The sequence below is a fragment of the Sinohyriopsis cumingii genome, chromosome 6 (genome assembly GCF_028554795.1).
Source record: "Sinohyriopsis cumingii isolate HCF-2022 chromosome 6, ASM2855479v2, whole genome shotgun sequence".
In the NCBI taxonomy this organism is placed as follows: Eukaryota; Metazoa; Mollusca; class Bivalvia; order Unionida; family Unionidae; genus Sinohyriopsis; species Sinohyriopsis cumingii.
The window spans coordinates 54,090,487-54,103,929 of record NC_142966.1 but is presented as its reverse complement, the minus strand read 5'-3'; the positions used below and the strand labels follow the sequence as shown (position 1 = coordinate 54,103,929).

Genomic DNA, 13,443 nt, shown 5'->3' with positions numbered 1-13,443 from the left:
TTACACTGTATAATACACTAATATTTTCTGTGCTTGATACAGGAATTCTGCACAAAGGAGATGGTACCAACATCTATCTGAAGGAGAAGCCCAAGAAGCTGGTCAGCATCCTAGGTAGTGGTCAGAGGAGACGGGCAGATTGTGATGGCTGTAATGGTCGTGCAGTGGACAATCGCCTAATGGCACCAGTGGCTTTGGCTAGTGGGCGAGATGGCAGTCTCTATGTCTGGGATTACAACTTTATACGAAAACTGTCTCCAGGCCGGGAGGAGATTGCTAGTATTTTGCAAATTGGGTATGTGATTTTCTCATCTTGTCCGTCTGATGCAGACTGTTGTCAGAGAAAAATCTGATCAATCAGGCTCCCTCAATAATTAACCTTTACTCAGATTTTTGAGTAACAGTGAGCTATTTTAACTATGCAAAATTTGCTCCAAATGTACAGATGCAGTATTTTGATTTGTTATTTCCATGGTCGAGGGACCTGATTGTTAACTGCACTGGTAAAGCTGATGGTCATTTACACATTTTGTTAGCTACTCATAATACAGTTAAACTTCTCTAATCTGGTCATCTTCTGCTAACTGTCCCTCTGTAACCTAACCATCTGTAGACTGGCCCTTTTGTAACCTGGCCACCTGCTGCATCTTGTTGCCTCTGCAACCTGGCCACATTCTGCATACTTGGTCCTCTGTAATCCAGTCACCTTGTGCAGACTGGCCATTCTGGAATCTGGCCACCTTCTGCATACTTGCTAAATATTCTAATCTCAATAGACTTGTTCCTATGCTAGGATAAAACTTCACTTTTTGGCCACCTCTATAAATCAGTCAAAATGTTGAGTCTGAACATTCTTCAGCTTAGGAAAAATTCCCTTTAGCTAGATATTAGGGAGTTGAATGAAAGAAACTAAACTTATAAACCAGGATCTTTGTTCTTTAAACCATGAACTCCTTGCAAACTGAGATATACTGAGCATTCCTGTGCTTTACAGCATATCACAAGAGGCAACTAATGGGGGCAGAAATTGTGGCAGCTCAGTGGTTAGTATGCCTGACTTGTGACCACAGGGGCAGTGGTTTGAATCCTACAATTGGAGTGGCACTCAACTACTGTGGTGTGTCCCTGGGCTAGGAACTTTACACCAATTTCCTCAACACCAAATAACCTACTGTGCTTGTATTGCTGCACCATGCAAATCTAAATCGTGTTTAATCAGTGGAATGAAGATGGAGATTAACACCATAAGGGTTTTAGAGGTTTAAAAAATAGCAGACATATGTTGAGTTTTTGTATTACAGTGGATTATGTTAATTTGGATTTGATGATTGCTACAAACCACAAATTTCAAGACTGAATGAGCCTTGAAGACAATAGATGTATATACTTTCTTGAAAAATCACAAAAATTGATAGCCAGGAAAATAAATCCATTCTAATGCTATCCTTCAGTAAGATGGATTTTTCTTTTGGCAGAACATACACTTCCCACAAACCCTACATGACAGTGAGTCCAGTGGATGGAAGGTTGTACATTTCTGACTACATGAACAGGAGAATTATCCGTGTGAAGACGATGGGACCTGTTCGAGACCTGCAGGACAATTTTGAGGTTGTGGCAGGCACAGGGGAGGAGTGTACCCCAGGAGACAGGGATGTATGTGGAGATGGAAAAAGTGCAATTGTGGCCAGGTTCCTGCATCCTAAAGGTATTCAGACAGATCTCACATTAACAAAAAAAATTCATTCTGGGAATAAAATACATCCATCCTGATGGAAAAAGATCATACCTTAATCCATCTGTTGCATTAATTTGGTAATGGAATACAATATGATCATTGGTTAAGCTGTTAATAGGTACATAAGGATGTAATTTATCTGGTGATACATAAGGATGTAACCAAGCTGGTGATACATAATGATGTAACTAAGCTGGTGATAGGTACATAGGGATGTTACTAAGCTGATGATTGGTACATAAGGATGTAATTTATCTGGTGATGCATAATGATGTAACTAAGCTGGTGATACATAATGATGTAACTAAGCTGGTGATATATAAGGATGTAATTAAATCAGAAAGTTAGCAGATACATTCATATTCAAGTTTTAGGATTGCTGGTAATATGATAATAAGGAACATTTTTTTCATTTTCTTTTGCACTTGTTATCAGTATTTTTCTTGATTTATTTTAATTTATATTTTACAGTTATTTAAATTTACTTTTTATAGACTTTGTTTGAATTGATTTTTATGGACTTTTTTTAAATTTTCTTTTTACAGACAATCAAATGTTTTTCATTTCAGGAATTGCTATCAATAAAGAAGGTGTTATCTACATTGCCGATGGACCTAATATCAGAGTTATTGACAATGATCAAAAAATCCACACTCTAATTGGTTCACAGGATCAGCCACGGTCATGGAAACCAATGTCATGTGATTCGAGTGTGCTAGCTCAGGAGGTAATTTTTTATACTGTATCATATCTGGGGGGGGGGGGCCGATACTGTAAGCCATGTCAGTCCATCCTATCTTGTCATGGCCTTCACAATTTTCATTTTCTGTTCTTTAACTTCTGAACGACATGAATTTAAGTAAAATTTGTTGCAAAGCTTTGATTTGAAATGTTTTTAACCAGATGTAAATGTTATTGTGCATCTTTGAGTCCGAACTTTGCCTGATCTCTGTTTTATGAAAATGTAGATCATTACAAATGTTATATGATTTGTACTGTGTTTAAATTAATTCATACTAAGCACACAGATTTTTAGAAAAGTGGCATTTAATGTATCTCATCATAGGGTTTTAACAATTAATTTTGTGCTTTTCTATAATTGATGATTGTGATTTTAGGCTCAATAAAGTCGGACCAGTCATTTCTAAAAATTAAAAATGTGGAGTAGATAGATTGGAGGGTGATTGATCTTTGAAAGAAGAAAAAGGATTTAACTTCTGATGTTGACACTGTTAAAAATTATAATTTTTTTAATAAATATAAACATTTTTTGAGTAAAGATTTAGGATGAATTGCATTTATTTTCGTATGAATGACATTTAATTTTAAAAATCTCACCTTGTCTTTTCAAAGTATAATAACTTTATTTTATTTTTGTTCAGTGACCCCAGAATATAACATTTTCATGTCTGGTTATTGGGTAGGAAAAGTTGCTAAGTGTATAAAAAGTAAAATGTCTTTGTGGTATCTACTTTTATTCTAGTTCAGTAGTGTTAACTTCAGCCTAATAAAATGATAAAGGGATGGAATTGAAGGTCAGTTATTAAAAATTTGCATGATTAGTTCTATGGTGTTAGTAATGCAAATTAATGCTCTTTACTGCAGGTCCGACTTCAGTGGCCTACTGCCCTTGCCATTGATCCCCTTGATGATGCACTTCATATTCTTGACGACAACATTGTCCTTAAGATCAACGAGGACAACAGGGTTGTGACCGTTGCTGGAAGACCGATTAATTGTCCACAAAAAGACTTCAATTTCCTTCCATCAGGAGTCTTAAATGATGATGAACAAGCATCAAGTATTGCCATTCGTGTTAAGCTGGTGGCGCCAGAGAGCATAGCTTTTGGTCCTCAGGGAGAGTTGTACATTGTGGAAAGTGACACTCACCATATCAATCGTGTTCGTCTGGTTACTACAGATGGGAGAATTCATCATTATGTGGGCACAAAGTCTAAGTGTGATTGTCAGAGACCTAATTGTCGATGTTATGACCCTACAGAATCTTTAGCTGCCCAGGCTTTGTTTCAGGAGCTGACATCCATCACAATAACACCTGATGGAATTGTTCATTTTGCTGACTCTGGAAACTTAAGAGTATTCTCAGTTATTTCTGAGCTTCCGGTTCCAAACTGGATGAGTCAATATGAAGTGATTTCAACGGAGACCCAGGAATTATACATATTTAATCGCTATGGACAACACCAGCACACTGTCAACATAATGACTGACCAGTATATGTACAACTTTACTTACAATGTCAACTCTTTTTATGGCAAACTTGTTGGTGTAACAGATAGTTCTGGCAAAACTATTCAGATTGAAAGAGATTATGACCTCCAGGCAAGGGAGATAATTTCTCCAACAGGTGCAAAGCGTCAGCTGTTGATGGACAACATGCAGCGATTGCAGCGATTCCAAGCTCCAAATAATCACAGCGCTTTGTTCACATATGATGCTGGTTCAGGGCTTCTATTGACCAAGTATTTGTCAGATGGCAAAAGTTTTGTATACCGTTATGATGAGATGGGTCGACTGCTCAGCATCAGCCAACCTACAGGGGAGACAACTGTCCTTCAGACTGATGTCAATGCAACAGGTTCTATTGTGCACATCACCACTGATAACCGCAATGCTGTTGCTATGGCAACCTATGGAAGTGTACAATCTGCTCTGCATGGCAAGTTTTTGTTAGCTTCTTCTCAATCACATTTCTTACTTTGACACGCTCCCACAGAGGTTATGCCAGGCTGGATATACTTGAAGGGGATTGGGGTGGGACCTGCATTATTAGATGAGAATTAAGTATAACATTCAGATCAGGAAATTCATAGCTAGAGAAGTGGTTTCCTTCCAGTTTACTTGATTGTTTCCGGAATGGTAATTTTACATTGATCATACCCACTAAAGTAAGTGTTGCAGATCTTAAGTGTATTAAATTTACATCATAGATTTATAAGATGGTGGATTGTTTTCTGGATTCAGCCTTTAAAGAAAATAAAAATTCATAATAAATAAACAATAATATAATAAAATTCTAATTTATCATTTATTATTGAAAGGTTAATTGTTGAAGAGTTCATGTAAGTGTTTAAACTCCAATATTTACATGCGTTGTGAAATGGTTACTCGAAAATGATTTGAAATTTTTTACTTTTACATCAGATATAGTTCCTAGTTTTGGTAAGAAAGTTTTATTTTGTAGATAAATTGTGTTTTTTAAGTTTAGCTGTATTGGAAGTTTACAATAGTCATGGCAACCTCTGTGTTTGCTTCCTCATCTGTCTGATATTTTCTATCTTAACTAAGCTAGTTCCCAATCTTTCAACTCATATCATTTTTATAGACTCTTCACCATTCACTATTTCACTTAACTTCGTCTTGTCAGTTCATAACCTTCATTCTCTAGTTCACACTCCTTGTAGTGATGAACATATTCACATTCCCTGGACTCAATGAATCAAGTAGGGTGATGTAGCACTAGTGTATCATTATTTGAAGCATAGTGCATGTAGTTCTAATATGCCTTTTGTATTGGTTTTGGGATTTCTTTAGCATAGAGGGGGGATTTCCAAAACGCAACCTACTCTGGTTTTAATGGTCATAAATTATATTTCCACCCTCACTTATTTGCCTAGTAAGGATTTCCCACTGTAATTTCCAAGTAAGTTCAGACTCCTTCATGCTTTACATTAAGAAGGTCTGAAAATTTAATTTTCAATTTTGTCTGACAAAATTTGAGTTCTTAGTCCTAATTGACTTTGCTCATATTGAATGAAGTTTTTCTCAATTACACCATATCGACCAGGGCACCTGTGTCATGTGCACACATTTCTAATTATTCCATTTAATGAGTCTAAGCAAACTGTTGGTAACGTTTTTGTTTAGACTGGTTGATTCATTATCATATAGGAATTGAAAATGTGTATAGTCACTTATAAGTTTAGTCCAACTATAAACAACATAAATTGATTTTGCTGTTGCATAATGCACCAGACGATTAGGGTCTGCTGCTTGTTCTGTTGGTGACTCTAACAAATGGCATAGATCCAGGTCTGCAGGTACATTATGCAATGGCAGATCTGGGTCTGTGCAATTTATTTCAGACTTATATGAGGGTATATGTGGTATGTAAAGGTGAGTATATGTGTGTGTGTGTGATCATGATCATTCTGGAATCATGACTCTCTTTGTTATGAGAGTAGCCTGGTCATTTAGATTCTTTAGTTGCAGCCTGTTTGCTTCTTGCTGATTGGAATCTTATTCACATGTTCTTTTCAAATATCACATATCATTCACACCCTTTCATCATTTGACAGCTATATTCTTCCTAAATTTGCTTGATGTTTTTGCACATTTATTTAATGCCCATTAGTGTGTTTCTTTGTTTATCTAGAAAAGACTTTTGAATTTTATCTAGAAAAGACTTTTTTTGAAATTCATATTTTCAATAACTTTGGCAGACCTGCCAACCCTTACGATTTTGACGTAAGTCTTACGAAAATTACCCTTAGTATACGAACTTAGGGAATATAAGCAAATACTAAGGAAAAAAAATCAGGATATTTGGTTCATCCATGTTTGAGTGGGATCCGGGTTTTGATATTAGATTTAGTGGAGTCAGGGAACCAGACTAACTTTACAGCAGTACCTCAGACACTTTAAACTGCACATATTTTTTCTTGCAAAGCATCTGCATGGTTCAACGGATGATTATAGAATTTTTTTAAATGGCATCCAGCAAGCAATACATGTTGAAGATGAAACACAAATTAAGCCTCTTAAAAAATGTTAATAATCAGCACAGAAGAACAAAAGGGAATATTCAGATTCTTGTGAATAAAAGCAGGAATGGACAATTACGTTCATTGGACATCACATGTCAGTTTGAGTATGTCTCACTGTGGATTTCCATTATCATGTGAAATTAGAAAAAATCCATGCATTACATCAAGTTGAGATAGAAACAAACCGTTGAGTTGAATAGGGTTTGGAACTGAAGTTTATGCAAATGTACTAGTGATAAATAAGGTCTATGTGTACTTCACAAACTTTTCAGTTGATGATCATGCTGACCATGGCTGCTTGTTTCGAACATTTAAATACATTTTCCAGCTTTTCAATAGCAGTTTATATTTTGTTATGCTTTAGTAAAAACTGGTCAAACTTATGAAAAAACATCAACTGTCCTACTGAGATTGTCTCATCAGGGTTGGCAGGTCTGCTTTTAGAATGATGAGAAAAAATGATTTTGCTTTTTCATGAAGATAAATAAGCAATCTACATTATTTAAAATATCCATCTTTAGAAGACAGCAATATAAGCAGTTCAGTTCAAGATGATTTTACCAAGCAAAATTTGTAGAGAAAGAAAAGTGTTTTGGTAAGAATTTTAGATTTAGACCCTTGTAAAACATGAATCCATCAGGCAGTTTAACTGTTTAGATATGGCTGATATCTTATAATCTGTCATTTTCTTCTGACTGATCTCTTTCCTTCAGTTTGCTTTATGGTAGATAAAGCTTGTCACAGGCTGATACGATGCTTTGGCTATCTTGGCACCATGTTTTGACACCCACCCCCATTTCCTAGATCCACCCATATTACAGCATTTGTTTGTGTACAGAGACACCCAATTGTGAATAGTGCCGACTCAGATCTCTACTATGAAACTGTACTGGCTCCCATTAGGGCATAAGAGTTGTAACCAGAAAGGTACAGTTTTGATTCCCACTGGGATTGGCTACTGTCTCATGACTTAGGAAAGGCACTTTGATCTACCCTTACTCAGCATAATGTGACCATGCTTGTGCCTCTTAAAAAATAAAGAAGCCATCATTGACCCAGCCAGTTTAATACATTGACAGATTTGGACCTAAATGGTTTGTTCTAATGGGATTTTCCTTAAACATGTAGACCCCAGTTTGTTGGTGTATTATAAGGCCTGCAGACTTGGGTATATGCTGTTCTCAGTTGGGTGTGTTATATCCATGGATTAATAAGGTATTTAGCCTTCTTAATTGATAGATTTAAAGAGTATATCCCAAATATATCTGGATAATACAGCATTTAATTATCTTGCTTGTATCTCTAATCTAGGGTTCCTTTCCTAGTTCAAGTATATATAAACATATGTAATACTATAGTGCAGCAGTTAATGCTCTTGCTTGTACATGTGTGATCTCAGGTTCATTTCCAAGTTCAGGTATATAAAAAGGTTTGTAGTCCTTTAGGGTTAGGGGAGTCTTCAAGATTTTCCAACTTCCTCCACATTAAAGAAAACCTCATGTCAGTCCTAATATGCCATCAATACCATGCTTGATATAAATATTTGCATTGCTACTGCCTGCATGAAAATTATTATTGGGGTCAATTTTGGAGGTTGAAGCTAGTCTATAGCAAACATCAACAATATCATAATATGCCCATCGTGCTAGAAGAGTTAGCTCCCTTGGTGCATGGCACTAACCTTTTGGACTGTGCATTGTTTCACCCAGCATGGTTGCACTGAAATAAGCACATGTTAGATTTTTCTTTTTAGATTCTTTTAATCCATAAACTTGAGTGATAGCAAGAAATAGATTGTGGTAAGTTCCAAGAACACCTGCAAGTTTCAGGTCGATTTTAGCACCTACTTTTCAGAGCATCAGTGTCTTCAAGGGACTCTTGTTTGGATTATGCCTGAGCAGAGTGGACATGACATAGCATTCTGCTGAATTTAGTTTTATTTCTTTGTTCCATTATTTTGTTTCTAAATTCTCAACAATCTTCAGAGTTTTAAAAAAAAAAAAATTAGTTTTGATTTATTTGTAATTATGAATTGCATAATTGTATGCACAAAATCTTTACTTTTCAATTTATATAGAATTTCCCATTGGCAGCAATTTCAGTCAAGAATAATTTCAACTGTTGTTTGGCAGTATCTAGCATTGTGTATGATTGTTCTGTAGCAAATAGTTGATGCAGGGCTCATCATCATGCATGAGAATGAATATATATAATAAAGTTATGTTAATTAAAACAGATATACATAGGAAGAATGAGTAGTTTGGCTTCGGTTGTTATTATTTTATGAAAGTTTTGCTGTCACTGCTGTTGATTATTAAGATTGTCAGAAACTTGTATATTGCCTAGATAGAGCATGCATTTCCATGGACATGTCTTGCAAAGTCATATATGTGTTTTTGAAGCTGGTTCTAATTAATTTGAGTTTATTTTTTTATTTATCACCATTGAGTTGGCCAAATTATGCAACTGCTATTAGTAATGCTTACATCTACCAACATGATTTTGAAGTTAGTTTTTCTTAGTTTTTATCTTGGAATATTATAACGGCTTATTTTTTATTTTATTTTTTTACTGCTTTTGCCAGTTCACTAATGATTTTAATAAAAATAGTAATCAGTTGTTTTATAGACATCAATATAAAGCTGTTTCTTTTGAGTAATGTTTCTCTAATCATTATACTGAAATTTTTTGAAAAATACATCATTTTGCTTTAGATTTTATTTCTCTAATGTGTCAGTTTGTTTATTTTTACAGATGCTGCTGAAACAAAGGTAACTTATCTACCTGATGGGGCAGTGGTTGTTGTGTTTCCTAGCAACCTAACTGTATCTTTGGAAACAGGGGGTCATCCATTACTAGAAAATCAACACAGAATGCATTTCAAACGAAAAGTAATTGCTCCCAATATGTTGGTACATCGACTTGAATGGAGATTTTACCTGCGACGAAAAGGCCGTGCTAAGGATGGCAAACAGGTCCAAAAAACAGGACGTCGTATGAGGGTAGGAGCCTACTTTTCCCGGCATGCAAGCATGCTTGACTCGCATGACGGAGGATACAAGGAAAAGGCCCTCTTGGTATGTCATCTACTCCTTCTCCATAGCAAACAAGATCTCGTCTTTGAACCTTTCAACTCTTGTTTTGATACGTTTGGGGGGAAAAATTTAAATTTTTTTTTAAGTGATCATAAGTTAGTTTTCTGTTAAAAAGTGTGCAAGATTGTTGGTTTTGTGGAAAATGAAAACTTGTTTGTTATTTTTCCAAAGAAGCAGAGTCAAAGATGAGATCTTGTGTATAATGCTTTAATCCTTCCATTTTTCAACAAAAATTTACATAATGCAATCTCTTTTTCTTGGAGGTGGTGTGGCATGTGGAGTGATACCATCTGCTTTGAGCTAGTCCATGCAAAGACAACATGCCAAAATATGCTGCCCCTTGCTGCCATATTCTTTTAGCTGCTGCTTGTTACAGTAGTTAACATATCTGACCTTTGCATTCTGACATTGCTTTGACCTGCCATTGCCTTTACCTGCAGTGTACTAAATGATAGTAATGTCTGGAAATTTAAACAATGAACTGTCATGCAAATTACTGGTATCTCTGTGTTGAAGTTGATGTTTGTTTTCTCTTAATTTTCATATTTCAAAATTTGATTATCTACCTGTGTAGGAAGTAATGACCTGCAGTGGTTTACAGGTTCATGTGCTGGGCTCATGTCCAGACGTGTGTGGGTTCAAGTCCTACCAGTGGATTAGTCAGTATGGTTACTGTAGTGTGGACCTAGGGAAGATATTTTACTCGGATTGGATTTGCACAATATGTATAACCTTTAAAGTTTTGATGTATCATAAATGCCAAACCACACATACGCGCAATAATTAGGTCCCTCAGATCCTTTCTGGAAGAATCGTTAATTGACAGCACCATGAATGTCAGTCAAAAATATTTTTAGGATTTTTAAAAAAAATATCTTGTGAGTGTTAGTAAACACCATATATACTTGCTTATAAGACAAGTTCAACTGCAAACAGCATAATGTGAGGGCAAATCTGGGTCTGTGCAGTTTGTTGGGAGTAATCAGTAGAACAAACAATACAGACCCTGATCTGCAATTGCATTATGCTGCGGTGGATCAGGATCTGTGTTATTTGCATTTGGACCCACCTTGAAAGAAAGTATATATGGTACAAAATGTATTGCAATCTTAAATACTGTATATACCAGCTTATAAGTCATATTCATCCGTGGACCCAGATCTGCTGTCACATAATGCCCATGCAGATCTTGATTTATGCAGATTGCCAATTAAAACAATGTGGACCCCAATCTGCTGGTATGTTGTGGGATGGTGGATTAGGGTCTATTTTGCTTGCAGATGGACCCATCTTATAAGCAAGTATATGCTATTTTTCATGTAATTTACTGGGAGATCCATTTTCACAACTTTATCTTCTGAGTAACATTTCAAATAGGATCATGTATATACTTACCTTTTGAAGTATTACATTAATAATATTTCTTTTATAAATCTGCAAATAAAGTTTTCATATGATAGTTTAGGGATGAACTGATATTAGTCAAAATTCACATTTAAAAAAATGCAGAATTTCAGCTGATAACCAACATTTAATTGTGAACTTGAGAAAGAAAATATGGATGCATGTAGATATTTGCCCATCTTACCGTTAGCATATAATGTTACTAGTCTACCAGCTCCTGGCTTTTGCTCATTGAATTCTGTAATTATGCGTAGAAACACCCATATAACTGTGACTCCCATGATAACATGCTTTCCTCGTCTACTACCTCCAGGGTGGTTTGATTGGTTGACACAAAGTGTCAGGTAATATACCAGTAAAATATTGATAATATAGTTTGACAAGAATGACCTACCATTCATCTTTTATTAGAACCAAAATTTGGGCAAAGTCCACCAGAGAAAAAGGTATCAATGCATTGAGAATGCATAATGTGTACAAGGCAATTCCTCCACATTATGCAAGATCATGTACATGGCACCTATTATGTGAGTGGACTATGTAGTCATGAGTGTTCCATTGGACAGTCACACAGGTCATTCTTGCCAAGCTTTACACAACACTCTGCATAATTGTTGACTCCTTGTGGAGTGAGGAATATGCAGCTATTTAAAGTGTTGCCTCAGAAGTGTTAATGGATACTAACCAATCAAAATCCACCCTTATAGTACTGCCTCCAGTCAAAACCCACCACTATAGTAATCCTACCAACTTTGAGTATAGCCATCATCTGCATGTTGTATACAGTCTGAGGCAGAAACTATAGAACCAGTCTTAATGTTTGAAATATTAATAATCATTTACTCTTAGATTAGACTATATTTTTTGAAGTTCATAAATTTGTAACATTGTCAAATAATAACAGTCAAGTTGTGTTGCTGTATTTCCAGATTGAAAGCTGCATTAAACGTAAATCATGTTGTCATGTTGTTCATTGAATGTACTAACCTTGGATACTTGAGAATAGTTTTTGAAAGTGGTACCTCTATACCTATATGACAGTAAAGCTATTTTTGCTTTTTATACTAATTGTTAACTTATTAATTTATCAGTGGTAAAAGATCAGATTAAGTAGACATTTGTCTTCATGTTTAATGCAACAAGATGGTGGCATTAAAAGGTAATTCTTCCTTTATTGTTTGCTAATATTTTTGTCTCACCTCGAATAACTAGACACATGCATCACTTCTGTGATGGTTACAGTGTCATTAGCATCAGCAATGTCATGATGCTATCCTAAAGATTTTGAGTTACGTATCTTCTCATCAGCATCTGTATTCACACTGAAACGTTTCAAATAAAAGTATCTTATGTTAAAAGTTTGTACTCAGATAAGCAAGGCGTTCCTGTCTCACCTTTGTAAGTATACCGCTATCATAAAAACACTAAACTCAAGAAGCACTGGTTTGTATAAGCTGATGAAAAGGTAGCTGTTATGTATGTGTGTATGTGTGTGTGTGTGTGTGTATATGTATATATATATATATATATATATATATATATATATATATATATATATATATATATAGACACATACATAGTGAAATACATACACACAGTATATTTATTTTGATGGGTTTGAATTCTCATAGTTTTGTTGCACAAGCTGTATGTATGTACGTATGTATGTATGTATGTATGATCTTTTCTTATTTTATACTTTTCATTCCAGATTTATGATAAAAATTTTGAGTCATATGTCTCTTGAATGTGTCAAACCTCAGTTAAAGTTTGTTCAACATACTGGTGTAGTTTTGACATATCTAGGGTGTTAGTTGAAAAATCTATTCTTTGCTTTATGTCTTATATTATAGAACAAGATTCACTCATATTATAAACAACTGTTTAAAATTTTACGTAATTTTTTGTCACTGAGAAGAAGCAATGACCAGAATGTCAAATAGGAAACATGAAGGGCTTGTTATTTTCAGATCAACGGTGAAAATCTTCTGACAATCGAGTATGATCGGGACACTCACACAGAGACTATTTTGGACAAAGATCTGCATGAAATAATTACAGTGGTTTATGATGAATCTGGTCTACCAATCAGCTTCCTGCCAGCCAGAAACCATCATCCACTAAATATCACATACAACACAGCAGGGGAGGTAACCCAGTTCAGTTATGGAGATCTTCAGGAAAGCAAGATTTATGACAAGGGGCTCTTGAAGGAGAAGACTACAGCCAATGGAGCTATATTCAAATACCAGTACAGATATGGGGACAAGGTAAATCCAGTATATTGTATCAGTTGACAACTAAGCAATGTGCTCTCAGTGATTATGTTTAGCCCTGTTAGAATAGTCTGGTTCACATATATTGTTTTCATAGTAATTCAATTTTCATAGCCAGATCACAAAGATTTGACAACCTAGAA

At 35.4% G+C, this 13,443-nt stretch overlaps 1 protein-coding gene across 9 annotated transcripts in view; it reads left to right on the top strand.

Moving 5' to 3' along the window:
* LOC149796957 (teneurin-m-like) overlaps positions 1–13,443 on the top strand; it is a 432,723-nt gene that overhangs the window by 403,139 nt on the left and 16,141 nt on the right. For 7 of the 9 annotated variants that reach the window (XM_089961631.1, XM_089961633.1, XM_089961632.1 and 4 more), the window contains 6 exons: positions 43–295; positions 1,476–1,708; positions 2,308–2,465; positions 3,344–4,418; positions 9,280–9,602; positions 12,995–13,294. In XM_089961631.1, the coding sequence (XP_089817757.1) occupies positions 43–295; positions 1,476–1,708; positions 2,308–2,465; positions 3,344–4,418; positions 9,280–9,602; positions 12,995–13,294 (2,342 nt within the window). The remainder of the gene's footprint in view (positions 1–42; positions 296–1,475; positions 1,709–2,307; positions 2,466–3,343; positions 4,419–9,279; positions 9,603–12,994; positions 13,295–13,443) is intronic. The other 2 variants (XM_089961638.1, XM_089961637.1) reach the window with 2 other exon arrangements.